General features: G+C 44.0%; 1 protein-coding gene across 1 annotated transcript in view; it reads right to left on the minus strand.

Annotated features, from left to right (window-relative positions):
- Positions 1-355: 355 nt before the first annotated feature.
- tenm2a (teneurin transmembrane protein 2a) overlaps positions 356-15,602 on the minus strand; it is a gene marked incomplete at both ends in the record, with an annotated part of 272,638 nt that continues 257,391 nt past the window's right edge. Inside the window, 11 exons of the mRNA XM_084041921.1 lie at positions 356-1,093; positions 2,651-2,781; positions 3,550-3,817; positions 4,086-4,196; positions 4,580-4,990; positions 5,962-6,231; positions 8,210-8,767; positions 9,483-9,779; positions 10,956-11,191; positions 14,171-14,346; positions 14,752-15,395. Coding sequence (XP_083898047.1) covers positions 356-1,093; positions 2,651-2,781; positions 3,550-3,817; positions 4,086-4,196; positions 4,580-4,990; positions 5,962-6,231; positions 8,210-8,767; positions 9,483-9,779; positions 10,956-11,191; positions 14,171-14,346; positions 14,752-15,395 — 3,840 coding nt within the window. The remainder of the gene's footprint in view (positions 1,094-2,650; positions 2,782-3,549; positions 3,818-4,085; positions 4,197-4,579; positions 4,991-5,961; positions 6,232-8,209; positions 8,768-9,482; positions 9,780-10,955; positions 11,192-14,170; positions 14,347-14,751; positions 15,396-15,602) is intronic.

The raw sequence follows: 15,602 nt of genomic DNA on the forward strand, positions 1-15,602 counted from the left end.
AAAGGGGAATCTTCTTATTCATTAAGCAACAGATTTGTTCTTCAAAGTTCGTCAGTGCTTTTTCAGTAGTTCAAAGTTCGTTTAAAAAAAAATAAAAGAAAGAAAAAAACACTTGACTAAACTTTAAATTTTTTGCCTGTGGCAGTAAAAGTAACAATAATATATATTTCTTCTGATAAGTTCTTCTTTTCAAAAGTCCCTGCAGCGTTCCGTGAGTAACCCCGTTTGTTGGTTAATTCTCCGCGGGTTAGGAGAGGATTAGGGGGGGGGGGGGGGGGACTGGTTGGGGGAAAGAACCAAGATTATTGGAGAGTGAAAGTGAGGGGTTGTGGGGGGACAAAGCCCTGGTGGGCTGTTACCTTTTTCCCATCTCATTCTGTCTGAGGAACTGGATGTTGGTGCTGCTATCAGCCAGTTCTGGGTACTGCTCCACAGGCAGGACATAGTACCCGTCATATCCCTGCACCCTGCCTGTCGTTAGCAGCTGTTGTCTCTCTCCCTCTGTCCACAGACGGCTGCCCTCCTTCCCATCCCTGGCCCTCTGCTGCTCCCTGCCCCAGGCCCCAGCCAAGGCCCTCTGCCGGGCCAGCTCCAACAGTCTCACCTTCTCCTCATCCACCACATCCAGGGCGAGCCCATACCGAACGCTAAGCGCTAACGACGGAGCGGAAAACTCCACGGTTGCTCCTCTCCTGGACCGGCCGCTTACCGTCACATTTATGCCACTCTCCAGCGCTTTGCGTCCATTAGTGAGTCCCAGGGCTAACAGGTCGCTGTCGGCAGAGCCCACTTTGACAAAGAAGTGATAGTCCTTCCCGTCCTGGGTATAATGTGTGCCGTCCAGATAGAGGGCGCCATTCAGCACCAATGCCACTTTGCGGCCGTCGTCGCTGGCTATGGCCGACACGCCGGCCACCACGTGGGCCTCCTTCACTGCCAGCATCACCCCACGGCCTATGATGGGTGTATTGGTGCCAAACCAGTGGCCAGGCTTATCCCTGCGCCCACGCCGTTCCTTGTTGAGGAGACGCCCCTCAAGGGCCATGAAGGCTTGGTTGTGACGTTCTGCTGCTTGCTGCACACCTGTAATAAGCTACAAGAGAGAAAGAAAATATTTCGTGGATTCATGTACTATGATAATAATAATAACAACAACTGTCACGTAGTGCTATACAGAAAATGTACACTAGGTTGCTACCTAATATCTAATTGTCTTTCTCCTGCATGAATGTATATTTGGTATAGCTTCGGTTGCTAATTTATTCATCCATTTGTTCTATATTCTGTATATTTTGCTCTTTTGGCTGCAACATACAGTAAACTACGTATATACTATCTCGATAACCTAGGGAAGTTTATTACTTCTACTACTACTACATAACATATTACTACTTGTAGTACCTTACTTGTATTATAACCATTTTCTTTATAACATAAACATACGTAATGTATTTTATACTGCATTTGTTGGACATTACTTGGAGCACAGATTTTGGCATGCTCATCTTGAATGAAAAGTTTTAAACAACAACAATGAGAGGACTTACAGCAGTTAACCCATTCAATCCGGGAACGCATCTCTGTCATTTTAGATTTCTTTGGCTATTCAAAAATAGTAGATCTACAAGCTCATAGCGCGGCACCGAGTGCTGCGCTATGAGCTTGTAGATCTACTATTTTTGGATAGCCAAATAAATCTTAAAATGACAGAGATGCGTTCCCGGTCTTAATGGATTAACTGATGCAATCACATCACTTAACAAAAAGGTGATCTGAATTTATTTTCTTGTGAACATGAAGGGAATTTCACATCTGTAATTACATTTAACACTATCTTCAAAAAATAACAAATAACTGCCGTAATCCTGGATTCCACTGTGGACTGGATTCTGTAGATAAAGCGATGTTGTAACCAGATAAAGGACCACAATGGAAATAAGCCTTTTGGCTTTATTGTGTTTTTCATTCTTTTGATGATGTCTAATAATTTCAATCAATCAATTCTTTATCACAGTGCATAATTGCTGTGAGGTTCAGTTGTGACAGCCCTCTCTCTCTCAGCCCTGCTTTCTTGCTGGTATGTTTGTAGCGATTGTAATCGTTCACAGACATGGAGTAAGGGAATATCTGATTTCTGTTACTGGCTCCAAATCCTTGGAATATGCATCAAAAACACTATGAGTTCACCTCATTAATAACATTCAGTCATATTCTGATGTTTAATTGCCAATTGTACTGATTGTAACGGACGCTATTTTAGCTTTTTATTGTTTTTATGCTTATTGTTTAATTAATGTATTTACTTATTTTTTGTCATTGTCAAATTATTTTAGAATTTGTTTTTATTGATATATAGCCATGTATTCTTCTTTTTTTGCTATTAGACTACTTATACCTGACACAGTCGTATGGCAGATATAGCTGATGACACGTTGGGCTTGTAGATCTTCTATTTTCACCATACCTATAAATTAAGCCTAGGCCATTTTTTGAGAATGTTTGCTTTGAATGACATAACCAAAGTAGGGCTTTGGGTTGATGTGGTTAATTGTGTCTCCATAGTGTATGTCTATACCTCAAGACCATAGCATTTTCCAGAGGTTCTAATGAATGAATAAATAGATAGATGATGATGATGATAGCGACATACCTGCCCATTCTCACAATGCTGGCTGGCCTGCAGCTCGTAGGGAGGCTCAACGAAGTACAGCGAGTGGCGAGGGAACCCTGGGATTATGTTGCTGAGTTGGAAGCCAAACATTACCAACCAGCTCTTCACATCTACAGTGGCACATCAGAGGGAAATCAGATAAAATTTAAGGTAAACAACAAAGACATGCATTTAATAGCACCAAAATGTAATCATAAAACATTATGTTGTGAGGCATTTATCAGCATCGTAAAAGAGGTCATTATGTGCAGAGGAAAAGATTTGTGATTTTTTTATCCGTTTAAAAAGTATTTAGATGATAGATTTTGATGTTTACCTGGTATCCTAGTTTCTTTGTAGCACTTAATTTTCTTTGCACTATTTACTTGACCATTGACCCTGTTGTTTGTTGACTAAGGTTCATGGCATCTACTATGTTCTTGTACTTAGTAAATACCTGTGGTTTAGAGCATGTGCTATATGCCTAAATTGTCAATTGTAATAGCGTCCATATTCTGGAGCGAACATTCGGCGAAAATAGATGATTTACAAGCTCACAAATGTCCAGTTGCCGCTATTTGCGGAAAATAGAATTAGCGTAGAGGGAAAAAATCACCAGACCAAGTATAGAGGCCTGGGGAGCCCGCTCGGGCAATATTTGCGGCCAGCGACCCCCAAGTGTCCTTGAACGGGTTCCAGGGGGTCCCCAGCAAGATTTGTTAAATATAGAATGAAAATCAGTTTAACTGTAATATTGAAATATTTTTGAAAAAATTTAACAGCACAAATCTTGTATTCAGGTCCCTGGCACAAAATATTTTCAGATGGGGGTCCATGGCCAAATACATATCAATTTGGGGGTCCTCGACATGAAAAGGTTTGAGGACCACTGCTCTAACCTGTGACGTAGTTCTTGATGTCCAGCATGTCACTGAGGGGGTTGTTGTTCTTGAACATGTACAGGTTGAAGGGTGCAGGGTCTTTGCCGATCTTGGGCCAGATGGCGTAGTCCGGTGAGGTCCAGCGCCCGGCCAGCACGTCGTAGTCCCTCTGGGTGAAGTGGACCAGCTTGGTCAGCGGGTCATACAGACCACCGTGGAAGCCCACCACCAACTGGAACTCTGGGTTCGAGTCCAGGTACACCTCCCCGTAGGCTGTGTACTGAACCTGCGTCACACACACATTCATTTTGAATGACTTGCATTATTTATTCCTGTTTACTTAGATTAGATCATAAATCCCATTATCTGTTACATAAGCTATCCAATAAAACTTCATAAGCTACACCGTATTTAAATATCTGTAGATTTTCAATTACACATGCATTATTTACATGCAGGAATTATCTTGCGAATACAAACATAAATCAAATGATGGCAGCTTATCTGTGATTCAAGACTTGTTATGAATTATGAGTTATGACAAGGTTTGTTACCTGTTTGATCATCTGTCCGTTGCTGCTGAACACAGCGAGGGGAGTCCCAGTGTTGTCTGAAGCGATGTAGTACTCCTCTCCACTGCTCACCTCCATAGCAAACAGATGGCCCTGATACAATCATACAGATAATAGTTTTAAAGATACCATCGTACTGATAGCGTCATAGAGATAATGTCATGGAGTCATTCACTCTTACCAGTCTATTTCATCATTATTGATTGTATTTAAACAACTGCTCACATAGTAATATTAGTATTAATAAAAAAAAAAAAACATGAAATTGAAATATGGAGATACAAGGTGCCTTGCTGCCTGACAGCAACACAATGTATAATCAAAGCCATTCATCTTAGTATGTGTTGTGAGTACCTGAATAATGATTGATGGAAAGAGAAGTTACTGTCAGGTTTTTCAAATGAGCTCCACAAACCAAATGATGGCTCTCTTTAACCACTTAAAACCTTATACACTAGAAATATGTGAATGCATACCTGCAGGTCATAGTAGAGTGAGGAGATCTCTGAGCTGGAGTGGTTGAAGATGTGTGTGACCCTGGCTGGGTGGTTGAGGTCAGCGTAGAAGAACTGAAGGTGCTGTCCCAGGCTGTTCCTGGTGGACACCCTGCGGCCCAGCCCGTCGTAGTGGTACTGGACGCTCCAGCCGCCCGGCCCGCGACTGTACGCCCGAAGCAGCTGGCCTTTGGAGTTGTAGTCGAAGACGTCCGCGCCTCGCTGGCTGAGGAAGCCGTCCTCGTCCAGGCGGTACTGGACGTCTCCCAGGCGCGTGATGCGGTCTCGCAGGTCGTAGCGGAGAGGCATGAGGCGGGCACTGTTCCCCGGGTTCAGAAGGTGGAGGTTGCCGTTGAGGTCGTAGCTATAGCGCCACGTGGACCAGTCGTTCACCTGGATGAGAAGGAACAGCATGTAAATATACTAACTTTTCTTAGGTCATCTTCCCAAATGGTCCTTGACAACTAAAGGTGACCGGACATTTTCTGTTATTGCGCCCATACTCTGGAACAATCTCCCACTGGATACTGGACAAGTCCAGCTCCACCATTGAAAGGTTCAAATCCACCCTAAAAACCCACCTCTTCTCCATTGCCTTCAGCTCAGTCTGAGGACAATTAACCTATGGCCATTGAATATATTGAATGTATTTTTTCTTTTTGTATTACTTTCATGCTCTCCTATCTTTGGTGTTTTTGTTTGAGGTATTGCTTTATGTTTCTTTTACTATGCTGTATTTTATTAGGTTTTGCTATTGTGATATATATTAATATATTTTTAAATGTGCTATATAAATAAAGGTGACTTGACTTGACTAACTATACGAAACAGTATAAACATTGCATTATTGCTGATGTACAGTAGTAACATTCAAAGCAGCTACTGTTTACACGTTATAACTATATTTGAAGATGTACTCTTGTTTCTTACTCTATTTGTCTTGTTTTTTTTAAGATTTATTTTGGGGCTTTTTATGTTTTTATTATTGATAGGACAGTAGGCTGACAGGAAATGGAAAGAGAGAGATGGGGAGTGACATGCAGCAAAGCCCGTCGGGATCAGGACTCGAACCCGCAACACCTGTCAGGCTACATTGTAGCCTAGGTGCCTGGACTGCTATGCCAGCGGTCCGGGCCTTGCCTTAATGTTTTACATTGCACATCCTTACTTAGCTAAGGAGTTATGATTTCAATATTCTTTTCTTCCTCTTGTATTAAATATTTTTTTCTTCCATGGGAACTCAAAATGACCAAACTATTTCCCTTTCGGGATTAATAAAGCAGCATTCTAATAATCACATCAAAGAACAAAGTGCAACAACAAAACAACATCAAAATGCTAAATATTTGCACAAACAGGCGTACCTTGACACCACTGAGCTGCCCATCTCCATCATACTCGTAGCGGTACTGGGTGGTGTTGGCGTAGGGCCCGATCTTCAGCTCTCTCTTCACCACACGGCCCATGCTATCATACTGAACCGTCATCCAGTACATCAGAGACCGGAAGATCTCATACTGCACCTCCTTGATGCGTCCATGGGTATCAAAGTGTTTGCTCAGCGTCATGACGGCTGTAGTGATGATCTGATTGATGTCGTAATATATGACCCCAAACTTCCCAAAGTGCTCCACCTGTCAGCAGAAATAGAGAACGTTACAGAGAGGGTGAGTCATTGTTTTTGTCTAAAGACTGGTACAGTGTGTGTGTGTGCGTGTGTGTGTCTCTATGGTGGAGAGAGCACATAGAAACTGAATACCTTTGTTTAACTGAACTGTATATGAGTGTTGCTGTATAATAGATAGTAATAATAATAATATTAATAGTAACTAGAAAATGTGCTCCTCGGAGCACAGGTCTCCGCCAGTACTGTTCCTGATTAATCCTGTCTTACCTCACTTCAAAAGATATAAATGATCTTTTGAAGTGACACACCTATTCATAGGGCTCTATTTCATCATGCGTCTCGCTAGCCAATCAAAGCACACCCTTTCAACATATTGTCACGTGTCACGTGAAGCTTGACCAATGTTAGCTTGGTGGACACACGGAAGGACGAGAACGAAAACATAGTCTCCTGGCGGAGACAATAATAATAATAATAACTAGAAAAAGTGCTCCTCGGAGCACAACTCTCCGCTGTTGGGAATGTTGGGAATGTTCTATCTGTATAAGTGTCCTATCCGTCCTGTCTGTATAAGTGTCCTATCCCTCCTGTCTGTATACTGTAAGTGTCCTATCCGTCCTGTCTATGTAAGTGTCCTATCCGTCCTGTCTGTGTAAGTGTCCTATCCGTCCTGTCTGTGTAAGTGTCCTATCCAATTGTTACAGTATCCGCCATTTCTCAACCATTTCGTGATTGTTCCTGTCTTACCTCACTCTTACCTCACCAGACTTGTGTTGGGAATATTGGGAATGTTCTAATTCTTATGTTCTAACTGTCCTATCCATCCTGTCTGTATAAGTGTCCGATCCGTCCTGTCTGTATAAGTGTCCTATCCGTCTTGTCTGTATAAGTGTCCTATCCCTCCTGTCTGTGTAAGTGTCCTATCCGTCCTGTCTGTATACTGTAAGTGTCCTATCCGTCCTGTCTGTATACTGTAAGTGTCCTATCCGTCCTGTCTGTGTAAGTGTCATATCCCTCCTGTCTATGTAAGTGTTCTATCCGTCCTGTCTGTATAAGTGTCCTATCCGTCCTGTCTGTATAAGTGTCCTATCCGTCCTGTCTGTATAAGTGTCCTATCCGTCCTGTCTGTGTACTGTAAGTGTCCTATCCGTCTGTGTAAGTGTCATATCCCTCCTGTCTATATAAGTGTCCTATCTGTCCTATCTGCCAATTATGTATCAGCCATGCAGCCATTTCGTGATGGTTCCTGTCTTACCTCACTTTGACAGCGGCAAAGCCGCTGTCAAAGTGATGCCATGTATTTATACAGTATTTCACCGTATTGTCGCCTGTCACGTGAGGCTTGACCAATCGGTGTGTCATATTTAGAAAGTGAAAACAATACTCTCCTGCGGAGAGTAATAATAATAACAAATATAAGATATTAATATGTAATGTTATTGTCTCCGCCAGAGGTGGAGAGTATGTTTTCGTTCTTGTCCTTCCGTGTGTCCGTCCGTCTCAGCCAAGCTAACATTGGTCAAGCTTCACGTGACACGTGACAATATGTTGTCACCAATGCTTTTGATTGGCTAGCGAGACGCATGACGAAATACAAATCTATAAATAGGTGTATCACTTCAAAAAATCATTTATATTTTTTGAAGTGAGCTTCCATCAGCCAAGCTAACATTGGTCAAGTGACACGTGACAATATGTAATATAAATAGGTAAGACAGGATTAATCAGGAACAGTACTGGTGGAGACCTGTGCTCCGAGGAGCACATTTTCTAGTTATTATTGTCATTATTATTAATTTGCAAAAGGAAATTTATACTTTTCCTAACTGGAATTCATATTGCATTTCCATTGTGTACACCTGTCATACTGTAGATTTCAGCACTATGAAAGACGGAGTAGATTGTACCCTAGATCAGTGACATCATCCCAAGATCAGTGACATCATCCCTAGATCAGTGACCTCATCCCTAGATCAGTGACGCACCTTGCCAGAGATCTCATCATAGCGGTAGAGGTCGACGGGCAGTGGCGTCTCGCTGATAACCGGCTTCATGCTGGCGATGCGAAAGCTGTTGTCGTGGTAGGTGTAGTCGAACCTGGCGTTGACCATGCCCTCCTCACTGAAGCGGTAGATCTGCTTGTCGATGAGCGGGCCCATCTTGCGGTAGCGGATGGTGCATGAGAATCCCCCGCTCTGCAGGTTCACCATCTTCAGCACGCCGGCCGTCTCGTCGTAGCCGAAGCTGACGGCAGTGCTGTCGTACACGATCTCAGCCAGCTTGGCCAGCTTGCCGTACTTGTAGAGGACGCGCCGGCCGGTGCCCAGGAAGTACGTGGCTTGCGGCCTGCCGTCCTCACTGAAGTCGTGGATGATGGAGGCGTTGCTCTCCGGGGGGTTGTAGGTGTTGCGGATGTAACCCACCGACACGTGGGTGAACATGGTGTGGCGTGCCACGCTGGGCATGGTGACAGCTGTGACGCGGCCCGAGGCATCAAACTCAAAGATGTACTGCCTCTGACTTTGTAGGAGCAGCACCATGGACTGGAATGACATACAGAGGTACATTTAATACCAACAATTCCTTCTGGCCTTTTAGGAGTCTGTAGACATTGATGACTTTCCTCCTGTAGAGGTATTATTACTACTTCTTGCAAGAAGTAATAATATTTTCATTTTGCTCTCGAGTAAAGGTACCCCCTTTACCTTTTTCTTAGAAAATTGCATGATTAAACCATAGCTAAAATGCTATGAATGAATGATAACCCACCTTCTGAAGAATAACATTACAAAGAAATGGAGTGTACAGTAAGAGTTGGAATTAATGCCGCCACAGTTTAAAATAAATGCAGATTTATTTTAAACTGTGGCCATTTCAGTCCAGTTTTTATGTCATTACATAAAAATAATGTGCAGATAAGTATTTTATTTGGATTTACAGTTTACAGATCAGCAGGTTAACACGTTTGTCAATGGTCTATCAAAATAATAGTAAAATAGTAACATTTTCTAATTTCTACTTTAATTTTCTACTTTCCTGCGTATTCCTTCTTTCATTTTCTACTTTCCTGCGTGTTCCTTCTTTCATTTTCTACTTTCTTGCACGTACGTGTACCCTTAGGGTATACATACCCACATTTAAGAAGCACTGATATTAATTATAGGTCCAAATTGATATTCTCCCTCTCTATTCTCTCGGTATCCCCCGGTGGCTTTTGATCCTTCCGATGACAAGCTTAACGACGAAGGCATAACTTACTTTGTCCAGGTAGCTGTAGCTCCAGACCTTGCCGTCCACAAAGGACCGGGACAAGATGCGTCCCTGCGGGTCAAACTCGGTCCTCTCGCTCATGCTGCCTCTCTGCAGGCCCACCAGCTGTCCGGTGGAGGAGTAGGAGACGTTGACCACAGCCAGGCTGCTGCTGGGGAGCCACATGGCCGGGCGGCCCTGGGCGTCGTACATGATGCGCAGCGTGAACTTGCGGTGGTCGTCGTAGATCTTCTCTGTGCGCGTGTTGCGGTCAAAGTCAATGGAGAGGAGGTTACGACCATGAGCCTGAGGGAGGGATTTGAAGATGATGAGATGAAATGGCTTACCGTAAACGCATATGCCGATACAGATTCTAGGCCTAAAGTGGTTAAAGTATATTTTATAATGTAATATATTCATATCTGCAAAATAACTAAAGTTTTCAAATAATTGTAGTGGTGTAAAAGTACAATATTTTCCTCTGAGATGTACTGGAGTAGAAGTAAAAGTATAGACAATTGGAAATACTCAGTCATCAATCAATCAATCATCAGGTATTATGGTTAAACTAGGAGGAAGATTCTTTTCAAAAAAGTGTACAGAAATTGTTAAAATTATGTTTTATGTGGACATGCCTCCAGTTCAATAAGTATACCTGGTTCTCACCTTAGCACCTCCTCCACCACCTTAGCACCACCCACCTGTCCTAGTCCCTCCTCCTCCTCATGCCCACTGTTGTGTTATGATAATGAGGGGGAGGGTATAATTTTACTATGTCACTAAAGGGCTGTTTTTCTATTGGCACGTTTGACCCTCAAGGTTTCAGCCTCCAGGTAGAAACTCAAAATAGTCAGAGAAGACATAAAACACCATACAAAACACCACCAGGGGGCTTAATGAAGTTCTATCAACCTCATAGACACATGAAAAACAGAAAAAGTGCAAAACCATGGCACCACCTCTTTAACTCACCGAGTGAGATTTTTTCAAAGTAAAAAAAAAGTGCTTAGGAAGCGAGATACAGCCTTTTTCAGTTATAAGTTAAACAAGGAGTGGATGGAGCTGCAAATTTTCAGATAATGATATCTTGGGTTCTGAACAATGTTTTCCCACATTTTTTTCAAAAACATGTCAAACACGTCATTGGCACGTTGCGCCATAGCGGTAAAACACGTGAAACACGCCAATGGCACTCAATGAGTTATGTACAGTACTTGAGTAAATACTTAGTTACGTACTTAGTTACTTTACACCACTGTTATTATTATATACAAATAAATAAAAAATCACACCCTGTGTGAAGAGAGTGGTGCCTTTGATGAGCCCCGTATTGATGTTGTCATCAATGTTTGTTTATTGGACAGACAGACATACATACATACGGACACACGGACAAAGTCAGATATAGGAGTGGTTGGCACCACTCAAAAAAGGCATTCCTAAACAATGTCACTGAAGTTGACAAGGATGTGTTGACCTCACCCTCAGCTTCCTGCCGAACACCGTCACCTTGCCCTTCGTCTGCTCCTTGCGGAGACGCCACTCAATGGAGTTAAGGCCGTTGTCAGTTGGTAAGGTGATGTTCCTGCGGCCGATCGTGGGGCTGACAGAGCCTGCCAGGATGTGGGGCTCTGTGTGGTAGCTGATTCCCATCCCATTGGCGTACATCACCCTCAGGGTCCCGTTGTTACAGAGCTGGTAGCTGTTCCTGACCTGATCTGCAGGGGCGATAAACGAGACAGGAAGCAGGATTCTGTCAGCATGGCTCTGTGATCAGTTATAATAATAATAATATTAATAACAGCAGCAACCATATGCTTCAAATGGTTGCTTATGGTTGTTGCTTTGTTTTTTTTTGGGGTGTTGCCGGCTCCACTCAGATAAATAAGTTAGATGCTGCATAATAAGACTGATCACTAGTCTGGAGGCATATGGTACAATTAGATCATATTAAATATAATATAAGGCAGAACATTTAGAAAGCTGGGTGCTAGTAAGCAACCAAAATGACAATGACACAGCAAGGAGAGACGTGCTTTTCACTGAGGTCAAAAGGGGTATGTCCGACATCTAAAAACTGCTGGAATGATGGCAACGATGTGATTGGAGATAAGATGAGATTGTTTTTGGCCGCAGAAAGGTCTGGCAGAATGCAGAAAAGAGAGGGGACTTTTATTTCAGCTACAAAAGGTGATAGGATCAGATGGGCCCTGCCTCAGAAGCCTCACCATAAACGACAGTGATCCATAAAGCCAATTTGTAATAAAGCTCCAGGCAGCATTTTAACAACACCTCACTCTGACAAGAGAAGCCTTTTCCATTGACTCGGCAGCTTGGCTACATAAATCTTCTCTGCCCTCTCTATCGGAGCAATCTCTGTAATAACACAGAGGGAAAGGACGAGGGAGAGAATGAGAGAGAGAGAGAGAGAGAGAGAGAGAGAGAGAGAGAGAGAAAGAGAGAGAGAGAGAGCAACTGAGAAAGAAGAAAGAGTGAAATGACAGCTTGAGGCGTAAGGAGGATTCGTTGTGCAGAAGTTAATGAAGGGAGAGACAGAAAGCAAGCAGTCAGGTGAAAAAAGAGCAAAAGGGAAGAGATATAGGGAGGGAGGGAGAGAGAGAGAGAGAGAGGGCAAGGGAGGCAGAGAGAGAGAGAGAGAGAGAGAGAGAGAGAGAGAGAGGGCGAGACGGAGGGTAAGGGAGAGAGAAAGAGAGCGAGAGCTGGCTAAGTGAGTCTGTCAGGGAAGCCCTCCCTGGGTGTTCTGAAACATACGGAACATTGTGAAAACCTCAAATTAGTTATCTCACTAAACTTCCCCTCCCTTGTTCTCCAGCGGACCGTTGAGCGGGGCCTGAATACATCTGTAGCTTATTCTCATTCTCCAAGGCTCCCCCCAGAGCCCAGCGCTCCAAGGACCGGATTCAGACTTATGTCACGGCGTTTTGCGAGGGGTCAGGAGAGGACAGCCAATTATTCTCCTACCTTCATGTTCTCTAAACAGGCAGAATAAGCTTAGGGATCATGGGAACTGGGTGAAGGCTACGTGGGCGACTCTGTGTGTGTGTGTGTGTGTGTGTGTGTGTGTGTGTGTGTGTGTGTGTGTGTGTGTGTGTGTGTGTGTGTGTGTGTGTGTGTGTGTGTGTGTGTGCGCGTGTGCGTGCGTGCGTGTGCGAGCAAGGGCGAGAGAGAGAGAGACATTTAGAGACAGAGAGAGACAGCTTGGGGATGAGGAGGATTCACTGAACACAAGTTAATGAATTTGGCAGTCATGATATCCAAAAGCATGAGGCTAACTGGGAACAAGAAGCATAGAGTGATTCTACACAACAAGGTGACGATCAGATTGGGGGAAGGGAGTGGATTGAACACACAACTCCATGTGAAGAGTATGCTAAATTCAATTAAAGCCCACTATCTATTTCTACACGCTGTGACTTTGCGGTAATCTAATCCTCCCATACATGCAGGGTTATTAATGTGATGGTTATTTTATCCCGCCAATAAAACTATGCATAAAGTAGGATTTACATAAACCAGGAAGAGGGGATTTACCTCTTCTCACAACTGTCTCACACCTGGAATGCTGTCCTCAAAAGATCTGGTGTTATCTTCCACAATAACACCAGGGGGCGATACCTCACCACTGGTGGTGAGGTAAAAGGTCATGGTCATTCTCTAAGGTCATGGCTGTACCCAAAATTGTGTTTCTTGGAAGCTCAATTCTGTTCATTCTCTACAATATTCTGCATATTCTTTTATATACCGATTTACTGATTTGATTTGAATGACACTTGAATATCGTGGGAAAAGTACATTTTCTTCCGTAATATAATTCACAAATTTAAACTTTCATATATTCTAGATTCATAGTGCATAAAGTGATTTTGTTTTAATCTTGATGATTATGGCATACAGCTCATGAAAATCAAAAATCCATATCTCAAAATATTATTATATTACATGAGAACACTAAAAAAAAGATTTATAAAACAGAAGTCAACCATCTGAAATGTATGTTAATTTATGCACTCAATACTTGGTCTGGGCTACTTTTGAACATGATGATGTTCATCAACGGGCATGGCATGGAGGTGATCAGCCTGTGGCACTGCTGAGTTGTTTGATAGGTTTAGGCCCAGGTTTGGTTTGATAGCAGCCGTAAGCTCATTTGTATTGTTGAGTTGTTAATGGAAAAGGAAATCTGCATCTCCATAAAGCGTGTCAACATATGGAAGCGCAAAGTGCTCTAAAATATCCTGATAGATGGCTGTGTTGACTTTGGACTTATATATCAAAATTTCACTTTTTGAATTATATTACGGAAGAAAATGAACTTTTCCACGATATATATTTATATATATGTATATATTTTTAGAAGGATCTGTAAAGACTGGCCATAGTTCACTTGTTTTTCTTTGTTTACCCGTGTGCATGGTGGTGGAGGTAAGAGATGGGGAATATGAGGATAGTCAGCGCACTGTGATGCTTACAGTAAATGTTTTCCCAATGGCAGGGGTGTATATAGGGCCTGGCTATTGGCTATAATAGCCCAGTTTTCTTTTTCTACAGCCCGGATCTCTCACACACACATGCACTGGTGCTGGTTATTGTACACTTTTCAGAAATAACAAGATGTTGTGAAATGAATCACCAGTATAATGAGACAGACAAATACAAACAATACATGGAGGCTCTACCTTGCACAACAGTGTACGAAGCTTCAACAGACGACAGGTTGGTGATGACTGTGACGTCATCGTCTCTGCTGGAGCTCTCTATGTCGATGTTGATGGAACGCTCGATCTCGCGGTGCAGACTGGTCACCATGCCCGTGGGGTACGTTACGTTGGTCAGGCGGCCTTCGCTGTCGTATCTGGGGATGAGAGACATGAAACGCAAATTGGTGAAGAGGAGACAAACACATGCAAAAATGCATACATGCATGCACACATGCAGCAAGCAACGGATAACAAACAGAAAATCTGTCACTGATCAGCAAATTCATCAAATGAATTAGTTTAGCTGATCAGTCATACCAAATTTGGGTATGACTGACTGTAGTGATAAATCAAAACACTAGGGGGCAGCAGTGGACCTTGTATGGCATAATGGCAAATGGAGTGCAGTGGAACATGATGGAACGTAAAAGAGGGGAAAGCTCATGAATTGTGTATTCAGCTTGTTCAATAGGCCCAGATAGACTGGCAGATGTACACCCACAGAGCCGATGCACACAGGCAGAGATTACGGGCACCTTAGCAGCTGGCATCACACTCACTGGTAGAAGGTGGTCCATCCGGTCTCCTCAGCTTTGGCGGCCAGGAGGCCTGTGCTGCCGCTGTAGCCCATCAGAGCTACGTCCTGACCCAGGGCTGAGACGCTCCGCAGCCCCCCACTGGGGTCCAGTCCCAGGGTCACCACCTGGTTCTCCGGCAGCAGGACAAGCCGCAGCAGACCGGCGCCTCCTCCCTGGCCCCCGCTCTCCCTCCTCACCTTCACGGTGTTGTTGCAGTTATCCACCAGCGTGGTCAGCTCTCCGTCGGGGCCGTAGGTGAAGTTATACAGCGGCTCCCCGGTGACCAGGCTGACCGTCTGGATGTGTTGCCCCTCCCCGTTGAACACGTACAGCTCCTGCTCGCGCGGCGATGCCACCTCGTACTGCCCCGCCCCCGCCCCAGAGAGAGCCGCCCCGGAGACGGCGGGCCCGGGCCGGTTGGCCCGGACCGCCCTGATGCGTATGTTGTTGAGGTCGGCGATGAACAGCGTTCCGTCGGGCGACGTGGCCAGAGAGGCCGGCGAGTTCAGGCCGGCGTCGGTGGCGTAGCCGTCGTCGCCGTAGAAACAGTTGCAGTTGACGTCGTTCTTGCAGTCACAGTCGGAGGCGGTGCCCGCCAACAGAGAGATCTCTCCGTTAGTGCTCACCTGGGGAGATCAAACAGACATGAAATAGGAGAGATGGAACGAATAGGACAGATAGAGCAGGGTAGCAGAGCATTCTACATGTAAGACTTATCAAAACACAGTCAGTAGTGTGTGCATGGATTAAAGCAAAAGTATCACGACTGAAATGTTTGGTTAAATCCTAATCTGCGATTTGTGAAACATTGTGAAAGCCCCCCCCCCCCAGCA

This window comes from Gymnoscopelus microlampas (genome assembly GCF_963454915.1).
Source record: "Gymnoscopelus microlampas genome assembly, chromosome: 18".
Classification (NCBI taxonomy): Eukaryota; Metazoa; Chordata; class Actinopteri; order Myctophiformes; family Myctophidae; genus Gymnoscopelus; species Gymnoscopelus microlampas.